The 16,835-nt window shown below is 35.5% G+C and overlaps 1 protein-coding gene across 6 annotated transcripts in view; it reads right to left on the bottom strand.

Moving 5' to 3' along the window:
• PAN3 (poly(A) specific ribonuclease subunit PAN3) overlaps positions 1-16,835 on the bottom strand; it is a 138,623-nt gene that overhangs the window by 8,532 nt on the left and 113,256 nt on the right. For 5 of the 6 annotated variants that reach the window (XM_037058890.1, XM_037058891.1, XM_037058893.1 and 2 more), the window contains 7 exons: positions 16,707-16,823; positions 16,518-16,619; positions 12,476-12,641; positions 11,325-11,415; positions 6,703-6,842; positions 4,073-4,202; positions 3,553-3,617 (listed from right to left, as the gene is read on the bottom strand). In XM_037058890.1, the coding sequence (XP_036914785.1) occupies positions 3,553-3,617; positions 4,073-4,202; positions 6,703-6,842; positions 11,325-11,415; positions 12,476-12,641; positions 16,518-16,619; positions 16,707-16,823 (811 nt within the window). Of the gene's footprint in view, positions 1-3,552; positions 3,618-4,072; positions 4,203-4,979; positions 5,867-6,702; positions 6,843-11,324; positions 11,416-12,475; positions 12,642-16,517; positions 16,620-16,706; positions 16,824-16,835 lie in introns of those variants that run through there. The other variant, XR_005068363.1, reaches the window with a different exon arrangement.

Raw genomic sequence — 16,835 nt, 5'->3', positions numbered from 1 at the left:
TGTGGAAACAAAATGACTTTAAATCTGTCTGGAAGTTAAAAGACAATGGGTCGATACCTCAAATTCTGAATAAAACTATCATTACTATTAGTCAGATATGTGCTGCTAGAAGTACTAGGTAACACAATCAACTCAAGAGGAATTGAAGTTATAGAATTTATAAAGGAGAAAATATAACTAAGAATACTTGAATATATGACTATATACCAGGAAACCCAAGAGAATCTGTAAGGTAACAGGGTACAAAATTTATAGAAATCTGTAATTTTAATGTACACTGACAAGCAGTCTAGAAGAGAGAATGAAGGAAAACTGCCATTTATAATAGCAACAAGAAAAAAATACCTAAGAATAAGCTTGGTGCGCTGTAACTATATAAAGAACAACTTAAGCCCTGGCTGGTGTAGTTCAATGGATTGGGAGCGGGCCTGCAAACCAAAGGATTGTAGTTCAATTCCCAGTCAGGGCACATGCCTGGGTTGCAGGCCAGTTCCCAGCAGGGGATGCAGGAGAAGCAACCACACACTGATATTTCTCTCCCTCTTTCCTTCCCTTCCCCTCTAAATAAATAAAACCTAAAAAAAAAGAAAAACTTAAACACTGAAGAAAGCAGAAGTTAGCCACTACAGTGACATGACACTAGCTTGGTTAAGAGAACTTGACATATAAAAGCACAGATACTCTTTAAACTTACTAATAAACCTGACATGTCATCCTCTCAACAAAAATACTGTCACGTTTACTGATTTTTTTAATAAACTAAAACAAGCTGATTATACAATTTATACAGAACATTAAGCAGTTTTAGGAAAACAGCAAAAACAACACAAAATAAAAGGGACATAAGAAAGAATACTACTACTTTTTAAAATGTCAAAAATTAAAACAGTGTGAAAGATATTGCCTTAAACCACTGAAGCAAAGCCAGGCTATTTAATAAGACAGCTTTTGGATCACTGGGTAGTCTTCTGGGACTCATAACTTACATCCTACATCCCAAATATATATAAAAATATTAATATGGAAAAAATAAGCAGAATCTAAAGAAAAATGAAACACCTAAAAGAAAAAAAATCACGAAGGGTCTCTATAGTTCTTACACTAAAAAAAAAAAAAAGACAATCCAACTGAAAATAAAAATGAGCAAAAGGAAATGAACTGACACAGAAGGACACAAATGAATCAAAAACATAAAAGAAAGGAAACATGCCCATAAGAATAAAAACAAAATAAAACTGCACCTATCAGGTTTGCAAAAATCTACAAGTTTAAAAAAAAGGATTGTTGGTGAAAGACGCTCATACGTTATAAAAATCCTTTTGTGATAACAAATTACAGTGACATCCCACTAACCTAACAATCACCACTGGGCCTATGTTCATGCTCACAACGTGCAGTAGAGCCAGTCCCTGCAGCACGGTTTATACTAGTAAAGATGGAAAACCACCCAAATACCTGTCAATAAGGAACTGGAGAAATGTTGCATCCATAGGATGGACTATTAAAGGGCCATAAATTATGATGAAGAACAGCATACTTGGTTAAGAACACAGACTCTGGAACTATAATGCCTGGATTCAAAACTAGCTCATATACTTACTAACTATGTGAGCCTGGACAAGGTATTCACCTTTCTATGCCTCAATTCTCTGCAAAATGGGAATGAACACTAACAGTACTTGCATCACAGGGTCGTTATGAAGATTATGTCAGGTCATTTTTGTAAACCACTGACAACAGTGTTGGGGGTACACTAAACATATCTGAACAAAATGATTTCTAAAATGTATTATTACAAAAAGCAATATACAAAAAAGCAACTGTATGGTTTACAATCTATATATACTGATATTCAACAGGTGCAGGTGGGAGTTTGGGTGGGGGAATGAGAAGAACTCTAGGAAGTAAAACCCTAGGAAGTATGTGTAAGAAACCAATAAAGGTGGTGGGATTGGGGAGATTGCATACATCAGGTATAAAAAGAGAGATTTTATTATTTTTACTGTAAACCCTTTTCTACTTTTAAAAAAGTGTGTCCATATATAATTTACTCAAAAGACTTAATTAACAAAAAGGAATTTTCTGAGGACAATCTAAAATTTTATACCCAACAGAGTAAGAAAGTAGAATAAAGATATTTTCAAACTCGCAAAAACAAAAAAACTCACCTTTCTCAGGAAGCTACAGGAGGATGTGCTACATTAAATCAAAAAAGATGAAACCGAGGAAAAGAGCAAGAAGCAGGATATCCAACATAAAGGGAGAGACAATGAAAACTCCCAGGATAAAAGTGAAGGGAAGCTCCAGTTTTAAAGTGTGAATGTGAGCAGACTTAAAGCGCAACCAGCCCAGACAGGAATAGGACAGAGGCTCCAAGGGCAATTTCTCTAAAGGGGGAGAAAACAAAGGAACTGGTGGGGTACCTAACTCTGACCACATGGAAAGGTGTTTTATGCTCTGGCAGGGAGTTTGGAATGGACTGGCAGTAAACAGTTTTTCATTTGCTTAGTAATTTTCTATGTAAGATACTCATTAATGTCATGAAAAATAATTGAGAAACAAAACCCAAAAGAAAAATAGTTATGATTTACTATGTGGTGCAGCTATTTAGATTTATCATAATTTATAATAACATTAACACTGAATAAAGACTTAACATTTATGGGAGTGTGTGTTTTCAGTTATGGGAAGGAGTGTGAAAGATCTTTCAGAGGACAAAATCATTAGCTGAGTTAAATGGTGAACAAAAGCAAGAAAGTACTGTAAGAATCCATTTAAAAATAAAAAGATAAATGCCAAGAGAAACATAAAAGTATCTAAAAAACAGTTCAGCATATAGTTATGTTCTCTTCATTTAGAAAAATTATTAGGGAAAACACTAGTTGAGTCATTTAATTTGAAGAAAGATAAGTGGACTTGAATTCTATGGTCTAAAAAATCCCTCAAGCAATGACATTTCTCTCTATGACAGAGGTGACACTCCTGAACTGCAGCCGACACTATAGTCACAACAGCTCCGACACTGCTCTGTCTTGGACAGTTATGCAGTTCAAACATTAGTTCTGCTTCTTTCTTGAACAAATGATTAACTTAACTTACAAATGAGGCAGAACTACATGACAAATAATGTAAGATGGTTATCACTGTCACTGATACGACAGCTATAAATAATGTGCTTTAATAGAAGACAGGAGACACACAACAATGAGAGATTTTTGAAATCTCTAGTCCTAACAGGTAAACTGAATTGACCAGGGTTCAAAAAGGAGTCAGGGTAAAGGTAGTACCAATCATAAAACGTTCACTCACACTGGAGATCTAACACAGTGTATTTTTTTACGTACATATGTGTGGGAAATCCTTAAGGACAACATGCCTAGGCTGTAATTAAAAGACAGTACCCTAATGACTAACAATAGGCTTAAGGTCACTTCACATGATCAGTTTTCTCTTTTTCCAAATAAAACCAGTAAGGATAAGTTATACTCATTTTTATTACGCAAAATCATGCCTTTGATTGAAAAAGTGTTGTAAAATACTGTAAATCCTTACTCCGGCCTCTCATTGATTGTTCCCAATTTTGCTAGAAGCCTAAACAGTCTTCCATTTTGAACTTCCTATAAAACATTTTAAAAAGAGACAGAATATTAATGTTCTAGCTAACTGAATATAAAAGCAAAAGTTTACAAAAACTGGTATCCTGCACCAACATAACCTTTAAGCAACAGATACTCATATTCCACCCTTCTGGTTATACTTCTAAACACAACGTGTCCATGTCACTCAGCAGTGATACTCAAGATTATGCAGCTGGCCGTTTTTAGGAATTGTTAACGTAATTCACATTAAATAAAAAATCAAGATTTTGTCACATCACTGTAGCAAGGCCATGAACAAAAAGAACAAATGCCACATAAAAAATTAAAATATTAAGCATTAAGTTAGGACAAAAGTATCTGCAAACCATCTGAGCCAACTATGCACTATATTCTGTGTAATCATTACTACACTTTATATTTATTTGTACACACAGACGCAGGCCTGTATACAGGCTCTTACATGCACTCTTTACCTTTGCAAGGTCCTCCTCTATGACATCATTTCTCATTTGAGCTGCATCCAATTGAGTATAAAATCGAGCACCAATCATGGGCATGATGTCATTGACACTTCGCATCCTGTTTTGGTCAGTCAACAGGTATCTACCCAACATACAGAAGAATCACTTGAATGCCAAAAAATCACATGCATCAGAAAAACAACATAGCCCACAAGCACGTGGCTACCAGTGCTGCTATAATATTAGTGCGCATAATTTTGAAAACATCCTTGCATGCAAGTTCACTTGAAAACTTAATAATTATATTTCTTTTCTCTGGAAAAATCTTAAGAGCCAATGGAGAAAACTGTGAATGTGTCTCTTTCTCTACATTTTTACTATTATGAAAATGAGAAAGGAAAACTGAATAGGGTTACACTTACCATTTCCATTCTCAAACCCTTCCTTACAATAGTGAGATAAAAAAATTGTTATACACTTTTTTGGAGAAGTGAAATGGGGTGGTTGTGGGTGGGGAAATTTTTCCATTGTTCCTCAAAAACAATTTTTGAAACTAAAATTGGGTCTTCGATTTTGATAAATCAAACAAGCTGCAGCTTTTTAGGAAGGTGTTTCAGCTTTGCGGCTTCCTTTACCAGCCGTCACAGTATACTTATTTCTGAGAAATCTTCGTGCACTAACACACATCAGAAGAGAACAATTAAATTTCTTCTTTTGTTACAATTAAGGCAGAAAACAATGACGTTTCAAACAACTACCTTCTAGAGTGCAATTATTATTAATCACATATTTTTGCTCATTCTGATAGGTGAGCTATTTCCTAACCATCCTTATTACAGCAGCCTCCCATTCTTTCCCTTTCTGCTTACACTGGTCTTACTTTCTCCACAGGACTTATCATTATCTGCAAACATCTTACTTGTTCACATGCTCATTAACTCCTCCCCATTAGGGTGGAAGCTCCAGGAGATGGGAATTTTGTGCATCTGTTCAAAGCATCTTCAGCATCTGGCATATAGCACACAGTCTTTCATTGAATAAATAAATAGTTATAGTCATGTGGATAATCTACATCTTAGCTATTCATCTGTAATTACTGACATATTTACATCTAATTACTCATACTTAAAGTTTTACAAGCTATGTGACTTTGGCAAGTTACCATTCTATGCCTCAGTTTTGCTATCTTTAACATGGAGCTAAGAATGGTACTTAATTTATAGGGTTACTGGGAAAATTAAGTGAATTAATTCATATCAATCAGTTCAAAAGTGCGTGACACATGGTTTAATGTCCTATAAATTTTAGTTATTGATTAGTATTGTATTAAAGTATGACTTTTTTGTTTATTCACTTTTTATTAAGGAAAATTTCAATCATTTATATGAGAAAAATTATATACTGAATCTCCATGTACCCATCACCCAATTTCAATAATTATTAATGTATGGCCAACTTTGTTACATTTATATCCTTTACTCTCTTTTTAACAAGGAAATTTTAGAGATTATAACTTGAGATTAGAGACATCCTAGGTGTTGCAAACTAAAGCTAAGAATCACTGTTGTGATAACATATGAAACAAACAATTTCACATATAGGAAAAATCATGTTATTTGATTATAAATAGGAACCAGGTACCACTGGCTTCAAGTGCTCTGTCACAAACAGGACACTTAGGCCAATGTAACCAAGCACAGGTGGGCAGCCCCATCCTCCATCCCTCAATTCCATACCCCAAGGCTAGTCCAAAAAGAAAAAGGATCATCCGGGGCCACGAGAAAAATCAGAAGGAACAGCTGGAAACTAAAGAAAGAGTAAAAAGGATCAATAAGGTCTAATTGCTTCTAGAATACAACAGGATGATAAATCTCAAAAGAGACTTCCTAGCATCTGTTCTCTATAATAATTTATAAGGGTTGCCCACCCTCCAGAATTCCCAGGAGTTAAGAGGTATCTCAAACATGAGGAAGTCTTTCTATAGTGACAGGAGTCCACAGTGGGTTTTTCTTAAGCCCAATTCATTTAACCCTGCACACAAGGATTCCTTGGAGTCTAACAACACTGGAATGAAACCACAGCAACTGTCCCATACACGCTACCTGGAATGGGTGGTCTGACCAAAGAGTACACCGTGAATTGCCCGAGGCTTATTTATGACAGCTTTCACAAAGACACTGGCTACTCTCGTGAGCAGCACTATCTAACAGAACTTTCTGAGATGATGAAAATGTTCTACGTCTACACTGTCGAGTATCGGCCAGGAGCTACATGCAACTTCTGAGCTCCTGAAAAGTGGTTAGTACAACCGAAGGACTTAATTTTAAATTTATTTTATTTTAATTAGTTTAAACTTAAGAGGTCCGATGTAGCTAGCACATACCGATGTTGCTCCAGAGGGTGCCCTTTGGCAAATGTTGAAAACATCAGTAACTGAGTTAAACACAATGTTTTGTAAATTTACTGCAAGAAATATATACTGGGCACTAAAAATAAATTCTAAGTTGCTTAACTGTGTTCTGAAGCCTGATTTTAAATAGTGGAAATTAAAATAAACACAATCACTGTGAAAAGGTCCTTATGAAAAAGCTGTCTCATCTCATATGATCATGATACACACGGAATCATATATGAAAACTTACAAAATCAGATTCTTCAGGTCAGAGGAGTAGTTGATTGTCACCAGCTCCATGGCTTTCTGTAAATTCTCTCGCTGAATTCCTGCCAAAGAGTTGCAAGCCAAAGCCAACACAACTTTTCCTAATGATATCAGATCTGCTTGCTGACATAAAAGAATAAACACAACTTTTAATTTTTATTTTACAGGTACAAATTTAATACACTGACACTAGTGACTGCACAGAAAAAGCACTTGTACAAAGGAGCTGCAGAGCACAGCACAGGGGTCTCTAACATTGGTGCTCATCCCAATCAGCTGGGAGCTTCTCAAAAAGAATTTCTGAGCCTCATCCCCAGAGACTGTCACTCAGTAGGTCTGGGAACAGGCCAAATATTTTTAAAGCACCCAGGTAATTCTGATGAAGGCAGTTCTAGGACTATCCTTTAAGAGCCATTGCTCTAAATAAACTTCACATGACACCTGCAGAACTGATGCCTTAAAATGTTAAAGAAATGTATTTAAATAGAGCTGTGATACTCCTACCATTACAAGAAATTTAAGGCTGCTTACCATATACACTTGCTTTACTGTGATCACTAAAATTTATAATATGCACTTTTTCATTTTCCATGATGCCTAAAATATAGTGGGCATTTGAAGATTAGGAGAAAAGTTATTCCATTACTCCAAACACATCAGCCAACACCTGACTCAAGTATGTTCTCCAGAACATCAAAAATGCTGCCAACCCAACAACATCCCATCTGCCAACATTCTAAACAGACGACTGTACTCCCACTATAATAGGTCTTTGAGCTCTGTAACCACCTGTTTTCCTTTTTTTTTAAATAAAGATTTACCAGTCTGAGGCCTTCCTTTTAAAAGGATTTTCAAAAGACAGTGGGTTGAACTGAGGCGAGCTCTCCATTACCTACTGCTACATTATGACTCCAGGAAACAAAATGGTGACTCCACATGGCCCTGCTTGGCAGGGAGAATGGAGTGGCTCAGAGTTAAATGAAATCATCTGCAGTAATTGCTACAGAAAACTTCTGCAAATCTTCAAAACCTGAGATCTCATCTGAATTACTGGATACATGTTCAGTTACTGAACACCAGTTTAGTGTAAGGAGTTTTTACACCTAGCTATATATTAAAATCATCTGAGGAGCTTAAAACCAAAAAATCACCCAGTGGCCATCCCCTCATCTCACTTCTGGTTTTATTAGTCTGTGTTAAGATCTAGGTATTGCTATTTTTAAAAGCTTCCACAAAAGATTCTGATACACAGTGAGGGTTGAAACCCACGGGTTTTGTGGAGTGTTTATAATGGTATATTTACAACATCAGGGGAGTATTTCAAGGCAATCACTAATGAAACTTTAGCACTATATAGCTATATAGTGCTGTTCTTAACACATCTACCCAAATAATAAAGTACAAGAGAAAGTCAGAGTCCATTACTAAAATAACATAAAAAAGTTCAAATTTAAAAATTTACGCCAAACTAGCATTTGTGAATCTGGTGCAATTAACATAAGATCCCATAACCAATAGAAAAACTGATTACAAAAACAAGCTGCTGTGAATCCAGCAGGGAAAGATACCAAGGATTCAGGTCAGAGAAACTATTTAAAACTTCATTAGAGGTACAGAGTTAGGAGCCAGAGGCAGAAGGGAAGGTGGCATGGGAAAGGTCACTGCTGCCATAGTTTCTCTGGAGGGCATTGCAGTGAACGAACTCAAGGACTCCCTTAAGTCACTCTCAAGATCAAGTAAACATTCCAAGTTACACCAATGAAATCATAAATCAATGCATGTAAACTCCAACTAGAAACTGCTCTAAGTGTTGCAATCCAACGTCATCAGCAAAGCAAACTGAGGGTTATCATTTATCAAGTATGTGAGCAAAATGTACCAACATACCACCTCCCCACCCTTAAAACAGAAGAATTTTCAGGTTAGCTCCACCCCGAACTGATGCTCTAAGTAAACCTCGCACTTAGAATATCCCATTAGTCTCTGTCACAAGACAGAGAAACAAAAGTCTAAGAACACGAAGGACTGATGGATTTGAAGAATAGCAGCATCTCCCTTGAGTACTTCCTACCACCCTTCTAAACCTGACTCAAGGTGGGAATACCCACTTCAGAAATAAAATATATGTGTCACATAATCCAGATTAAATTAGAACTATTTTTTAAATAAAAGAGGTTTACCAAGTCCTGCTTGCTTAAGAGCATCTAACATCATAAGAACCTCAGTAACTCTCCTTATTTCCCAGCTAAATACTGGGTTGGCCAGAAAATCCATTACATTTTTTCTGTATGATGACTCTAGTAGTGCTTACTTGTCTCTAACCTCTTCAAAACAATTTTGTTAGACTGTATTGTGACAGCTGTCTTATCAGTGTGACTTTAAAAAAACTTATCAAAATTTTTGTGCAGCCATTTTAATACTGAAGATGGAAGTCGATATACAACATTTTTGGCATATTATGCTTTATTATTTCAAGAAAGGAAAAAAGGCAACTGAAATGCAGAAAAATATTTGTGCAGTGTGTGGAGAAGGTGCTGTGACTAATCAAATGTGTCAAAAGTAGTTTGCAAAGTTTCTTGGCACTACTGACATTTTGACCAAGTGAGTAATTCTTTGCTAAGGAGTAAAGGAAATATCAGGATCTTGATATATCCTGATATAAACAGGGTAATTCCATGTTTGGGACTATCTTTAACTGTCTCCTTTACTTCACCATAAACTATATGAAAAATCTTCTACACATATATACCCACTCCCCAAAAAACAAAGAAAAGAAAACCTGATATATCCTTTACTACTGAAAAAAAGGGGAGGTGACAACAGGTCGAAAGTGGCCTGATTTACAAATGATTGCTAACTTACCCAGTCAGTAGCCCTAAATCCCTACCTAAAAATTCTGTTTGGAATTCTGGGATTACTTTTTCTTACAAAAAATTGTTTTTCAAGGTCAACCTGACAATCCATAACATAAATAATGTACACTTGCAAAGAAAAATAATACTGTTAAGTAATACTGTTGTAATACTCACAGAGGAAAATCAAACTGGTCTTATTTTTATACTAGTAATTAAAATAAAAAGGAACTCTGTTCAGAATGAAGAAGAATAAGAATACATAAAGCTATTTTTTAATGCAGACATGGGGTTTCCAGATACTTATAATAGAAGATGATGACACTAGTTCAAAATAATGTCTAATTTCTCTTAAAAAATTAATATTACTTTCCTTCATATTTGAAAATCACTATTTTTAACAGTCAATAATCAATTACTTTAAGGAGCACAATGATTATGAAGAAAACTTTTCAGAGTGAATTAGTCCATACATATCAGACAAAAATTAATAAGGAAAAGTAGGTAAGAAACAACCACCCTAGATTTAAAAAAAGAGGGAGCAAATCTCCTTAGACAGAAGGAAGCTCCTGCCACTGGGGGAGAAGTAGCCACCGTCTTGCATGTACAGACCACTAGGGGATGCTACCAAATAGGACAGCTTGGCTGCCACTGAGATTAGGTAGGCACAAGCAGAGAAGAAAGAGGTGTGAAAAGTCTGCACACAACTAACTGAATGTGCAGAGTGGCTCTAAGTCTCCAAGACCGCACCGCCCGTGGCGAGAGAGGTTTACACACAAGCTGGAACACTAAACCCTACTTAGACTCTACTCTCAGTCTGTTCCTTCCTTTTTGTTTGGAAATTTTGTCTTACAATAAAGTGAACTAAAATCTTCTTTCAAGATTTAAACAAAAGAAGTTGCAGTGAAAACAATGGGAATAAGGTGTTCTTTTCCTTGTTTTTCCAAGTAACAAGAAGAAGAGATTCTGCTTCCTATCAAATCTCTGTAAGTTAATAAATGTTCAGAAACACACAAAAAGCCTTACACAAAGAGAACATTGCCTTAAAACAACATCTGCACAGCCTTCCAAATATGTACTGTAATACAAACGGGATGACCTGAAATACACTTCGAATTGCCACGGCATTTGCACAGGGCAGTCAAGACAAAAGCAGCTACACTTAACACGCCTTGTACATACAGGTTCTTATTCTGCATCTTAGATTATTCAAGAAATAAGAAATAAATAGCTAAGGACATAAGACTTAAAGCCACGCTATTATTACAAAATCAGACTATAACCAAATTCTGATAATGTACAAGGAGGGATGGGCTTTGATTATGAAAAAAAATACTTAAAAAAAACCAGCAATACAACACTATTCCTCTGAAAATATTTCTAAAATTTTCAGATTAATAGTGGGACAACTGTTCTAAAAGTAAAATCTCATTTACTATATTCTTTCAGCTGACCAATTAATCTCTTTTAATCTCTGCCAAGGACACAGTTACTAATCACATAAACACATTTTCACTTGAACAGCTAGAGTCTCTGACACTGTCACTAATTCTATATATTCCAACCAACAGGGGCGCTACACTAACTGCAGCACAGGGATTAAGAAATTCCCACTCAAAGTGTGCACAAAGACCACCAAGAATAAACTGAAATCTACACTTAAAACCCTGAAGTACTTTAAAATAAACAAAATTTGTCTTAAAAAAAGACCAAGGCTTAAGTTAATTAAGTATCCCTTTTAATTGTTACTCACCTGGTACTGAGCCATTAATGCCAATGGATTATTATTCTGACTGTTATCAAATGTTAAAACATCAAATACTCCAACACAGTTTACTCGCAACCTTTAAAGATCAGAGAATTTAAAAAATAATTAAAGCGACATTTAAAAAATTATATACTAATAGAAATTTATCACTTCCTGTAATATCTGGAAGGATGTCAAAATATTATCTCCTCTAACCTCCTGTCCTGCCCCACAGAACCTCTATCTCTCACCATTTCAGAGGTGAGAAATATGAAGTGATAGACCTAAGGCTGTAAAAGCCAGCAACTAGTAAGACTACCAGCCCAGGGGTCTTTCCACTGTACTAGGCTGCTTCATTTATGTAAAGAGAACTACTTATCTTCCTAACACTTGCTGAACATGTACTGTACTAGTCAACATTGGAGGCATTTTACATTTATTAACTTATTCAATCCTATCAATATTCTTAATGAGACAGGTGTCTTATAAATGTGGACAACAGAGAGAATAGTACATGCCTGATGAGGTTACTGAACACACAGAAGTTAAGTAACTTGATCAGGGTCGTAAAGTAAGTAACTAACAGAGCCAGGATATGAACCCAGGTCACCCGGTACTATATCCTGAGCTGTTCATGCTACACTGCCCAAGACAAGTCTCAAAAGTACAATTCAAACGAAACCCTGCTGAAGTCAGGATCTGTGTGTTTGACTCTATCAGTAGTTCTCAAAGCACAGGACCCAGTTAGCAGCAACAGGACACCTAGGAACTTGTTGGAAATGCAAACTCTCAGGCAATACGCCAGATTTATCCAGCGAGAACTCAAGGGCTGGAGCCCAACGAAGTGTGCTAGATAAGCTCCCCCTGGATAGTTCTGACTCACAGTGAAATCTGAGAATCCTGACTGTACACTGTATCTCCCCACAATCCTAACCATACATACCTCCAAACCCTTATAAGATTCTTGATTAATAACCAGGCATTTTATTAAGGATTCAACATTTTTTTAAAAAATTTACATATGAACTCAAAGTCACAGCAGTTCTTCTGGATGGAATATATGAAGAGGTAAAATTAAAACAAATCATCATGTTTTGTTTAAAATCTGTCATAGGTTAAATGTTCAATAAAGATGGCAAAACTCAAAATGCTAGTACCTAGTTTTGCCAGTTATCAGAATCTTTGTTGGATCCATAACTCGACACGCCAAACCTGCCGTATGAATGGTACGCAATGCAGAGCTCAACTGGACAATATACGCCCAAATCAGAGACTCTGGCAATAGTCCAGCATGCTGTCTGGGCAATGGTCCGTCGTGTTGACCTATAAAGCAAAGAATAATGTTTAAAAATCTTAATTTAAGTAATCAACTAAAATACTAAAAACAAACTTAACAGAAAATTTATCTATATTCATGGCATAATTTGTCAATATATACATATGTACATAGGTAAAATTTAAGTTTAGTCTGTAAGAATTTAAGGGAGGAACCCCAAATTTCCCATTTTGAGATTATACCTTTATACTGTTAACAGCAGCAGAGCTCTGACTGAACTGCTCTTTTCTGTGACCACTGTAATTGACTAAACAAAAATTATTTAAAGAACCTACATTTAATTATGAACCAAATAAATGCAAATTCTGATTAAAAAAACAGGAACTGTAGAGAATGTTATTTTACTTAAAATATGGATATTCCTAGCATATATTATTGTCCAAGCATGTGAGACCTGTTCATTCTATGGTTTGAGAAATAAAAGTCTCTACCATCATTTATGCTGAAAGTTTTCTTGTTCTTCTTGTACTGCTCAGCCTCCTCTACTACAGCCAGGTCAGTTACATATGATGACATCCAATTCACAAAAACAATGAATGTAAAACACTGAATGTCATTTATTTGTAAAGATAAAATACAAAAAATAAAATCTGGTCTACCACGAAAAGTAATCATTTTTATTCTACTGATTCTTTTATTTTTTAAGATTTTATTTATTTTTGGAGAGAGGGGAAAGGAAGGAGAAAGAGAAGGAGAGAGAGAAACATCAATGTGTGGTTGCCTTGAGTGTGCCCTCCAACAAGGGAACTGGCCTGCAACCCAGGCATGTGCCCTGACTGGGAACTGAACTGGTGACCCTTTGGTTCACAGGCCAACACTCAATCCACCAAGCCACACCAGCCAGGGATCTATAATTCTTAAAAATGCTTCCTGATACTATTTTCTGGGTCACTGTTAATCCTAAAATCAGTAGAAAAAGGAACCATGTAAATTTAATCCAGATTTCATAAATATAGTTGTCCCCCCTTACCCACAGTTTCAGTTATCCAGATAATGACCACAGTTAGAAAATATTAAATTTCCCCAACCATCAACATCATCTGCTCCTGACATCCAGCCACTGACATCGTCGTGGCTCAATGATCCAGGATCTAAGGAAGCAGAGGGTTTTCCTTCTGATGTACCATCAAGAAGGTCAATAGGAGCATAACACTATGTCACAACACTTACCTATGTCATTCACCTCACTTCATCTCATCACATTGGCATTTTATCATCTCACGTCATCACAAGAAGGGTTAAGTACAATAATACGTTTTGAGAGAGGGATCACATTCATATAACTTTTATTACAGTCTATTTTTATATAAATGTTCTATTTTATCATTGGTTACTATTGTTAATCTCTTAATGTGCCTAATTTATAAATTTAACTTTATCAGTACTACTCCCGGGTTCGGCAACCACTGGGAGTCCTGGAATGCATCGTCTTGGGGATAAAGGGGAACTACTGTGTTTCAGGGAATATAACCTTATAAATTCAAGTGTTCATATGGTTGTAAACAAATTTTTTGTGAGTTGGGTCTGAAAACACAGTTAAATGATTAAGTGTGGAGATAATAAACAGCAAACTGGTACTTAAGCCTTGGCCAAAAAATTTATGTGTACAACCCATGGACATGAACTACGGGGGGAGGGATGCTGGAGGGTAGTGGGATGCAGGGAGGAGGGGGGTAAAGGGGATAAAAAAGGAAAGAAAAAGAAAGGTACTTAAGGCTTGGGATAAATTTTTCAGGAAAAAAGCAAACACAAAATTCAAAAATTGCTATCCCTGAATTCAGACAGAACTAAAGATAATAAAATCAGGAAAACAGTCTTAAATGATTCAAAAAGTGGCTCTATTGATAAGTGCCAAGTCAACATTAAAGACAACTATAAAGAATTTAAATAAAATTACATAATAAATGTGGTAATGAGGAAAAGGAGTATTTATAAAAAATAATGCTTACTGTGTACCAGATTGTGTCTAGTTAATTTACTCACATTTTCTTATTTTAAACCTCTTATCACAACTCCTATAAAGTACAATATTACTATTATACCTTTTTATAAATTAGCATATTTCTTGAAATATGTAATTCTTTGTGCTAAGTTAGTAAGTTAAATAGTTTAAGAAAACATTACACTTTCATCTATGTCTCTATGAGTTTAAATGACCATTGGCCTTTATTTTCTTTTTCTAATAGTCACACTGGGAAAACAGGACCACCTTGTAACAAAAGTTGCTGTAAATTAAAGTATATATGGTATGTTTAGGGATGTTACTACCACGCAAACGATACTTTCAAATATTCGAAAAAGGACTGATTCCTGTGAAGATGTAAACATATCAGTCAACATCAAAAACAGAATAAAGTTTAAAAAAGCTGGAAAACAGTGCTGTAAATCAGTGGTTCTCAACAGCAGTAAATTTTGCCCCCCTTAACGGACATTTGTCAATGTCTGGAAATATTTCTAGCACCACAACAGGAGTAGGGGGCTGCTACTAGCATCTAGTAGTAGGTGCTGCCCATTCCTGGGTAGAAGCCAGGACTGCTGCTGAACAGCCTGCAGTGCACAGGACAGGCCCTACACAAGTAATTACCCAGCTCCAAATGTCAACAGGACTGATCTTGGGAAATCCAGCTATAAATTATAGCCAACAGTCATTTCACAGGTGGCATTACTAAAATAAACTTGAACAACTACAACTATGTTCATCTGTAAAAAAAGTCATACCACATCCCCTTCAACAAAATTATGTGTCTACAGATGACACGGCAAAAGGAAAAGAAATGACCACACTATACGACCAGATTTTTAATGTGAAACAACCATGTAACCACAGATTTCCTTTTGTAACTGTCAAAAAGCAAAGTTACAAGTAAACAGAGCATATTTTTACCACAGGTAGAGTCCTTAAAAAAGTTACAATCCAAAAAATTGCTGTCACGTGACTCAAATCTATCTTCCCCCTTATTTCTCTATGTATTCAAGAAAATCTTTAAAATATTAAAACTCATGGTAAACACAATGCTTCTTTCCTGACCCCAGCAAAGAAAATGAACCATACTTTTCCTCTCCAAATATATAAATTAACAGATATCTCAAAATGGATTTACTTTTACTCTGAAATGATTTATCCTTTAAATAAACATTTGTCAGAATATTTTGGTTCTTTGCAATATTATTAAAAATGAGAAAAAAGATAATATTCCCCATTTAAATTACCTGAAAATTTATTTTAAAGACTAGTTCCTTAAGTAACATGAAATCTTACATTTAAATAAAACCACTGGTTTAGGGACATAATTTCACAGATGATACATAGTCACATCAGACTCTGAGGGAGTCATTAAATTACACTCAGAAAATGTAAAAATTAAGAGAAAAATACTTATAATAAATGGAAAATGCAATATCATATAAAATAACAATACAAAAGGAAACCAAATAAACCAAAACAAAACACCAAAGCTGGAAAGAAACACACCAAGACACGCATAATGGTCGTGTTTTGTGTAGTGAAGCTACAGGGATTATCTTTTAATTTACTGAATTTTCCAAATCATCTCTACTCAGAAACCATCAGAATTTTAGAAGAAAAAAAAAACCAAGAGAATAAAACTCCCATCGTATTCCGTTACTAAAATTTCAGATATCTACATGAGTCTTTCAGAACCCATCTTCATCTCAGTCTATACACATAACACATTATTTCCTAACTTGTTAAAGATTGACCCCATTTCTTTTTAAAATGCAACAGGGTCTCTAAGCAGAATGACTACAGGGATAAAATTTCATGTATTTTAAAATACAAACTACTCTCCCACAGAGCAAAAAAGCATTTGTCAACAGCCAGCTTCCTTGCCACTTTTCCTTACCCCACTTTCTCTTTGTGAAGTAGGCATCAGCACTGGGGTCATTGAAGTGTCTGCTCATCATAGTCTCTCCTCCAGCATGGAAATCATATGCAAACACAAGAGCTTAAAATAAAATACAAATATTCATTACTGCAATCTGGCTTCAAACAGTTAAGCTCACAAGAAGAAAGACAATTACAAATTACTCACAAGGCTCTGCAAATGCTTTAGTGGTAAATACCTCACGCAAGGTTACAATATTTGAGTGCTGAATTTTTTTCCACATATCAACCAACACCATGCATTTTGTGTTAACAAGACGAAAACCTGAAAAAGTAA

Source organism: Sturnira hondurensis, unplaced genomic scaffold (assembly GCF_014824575.4).
Source record: "Sturnira hondurensis isolate 20B ecotype Veracruz unplaced genomic scaffold, ASM1482457v3 Scaffold0010428, whole genome shotgun sequence".
NCBI lineage: Eukaryota > Metazoa > Chordata > Mammalia > Chiroptera > Phyllostomidae > Sturnira > Sturnira hondurensis.
The sequence above is the reverse complement of the archived record's forward strand: the minus strand, read 5'-3'. Positions and strand labels throughout refer to the sequence as shown.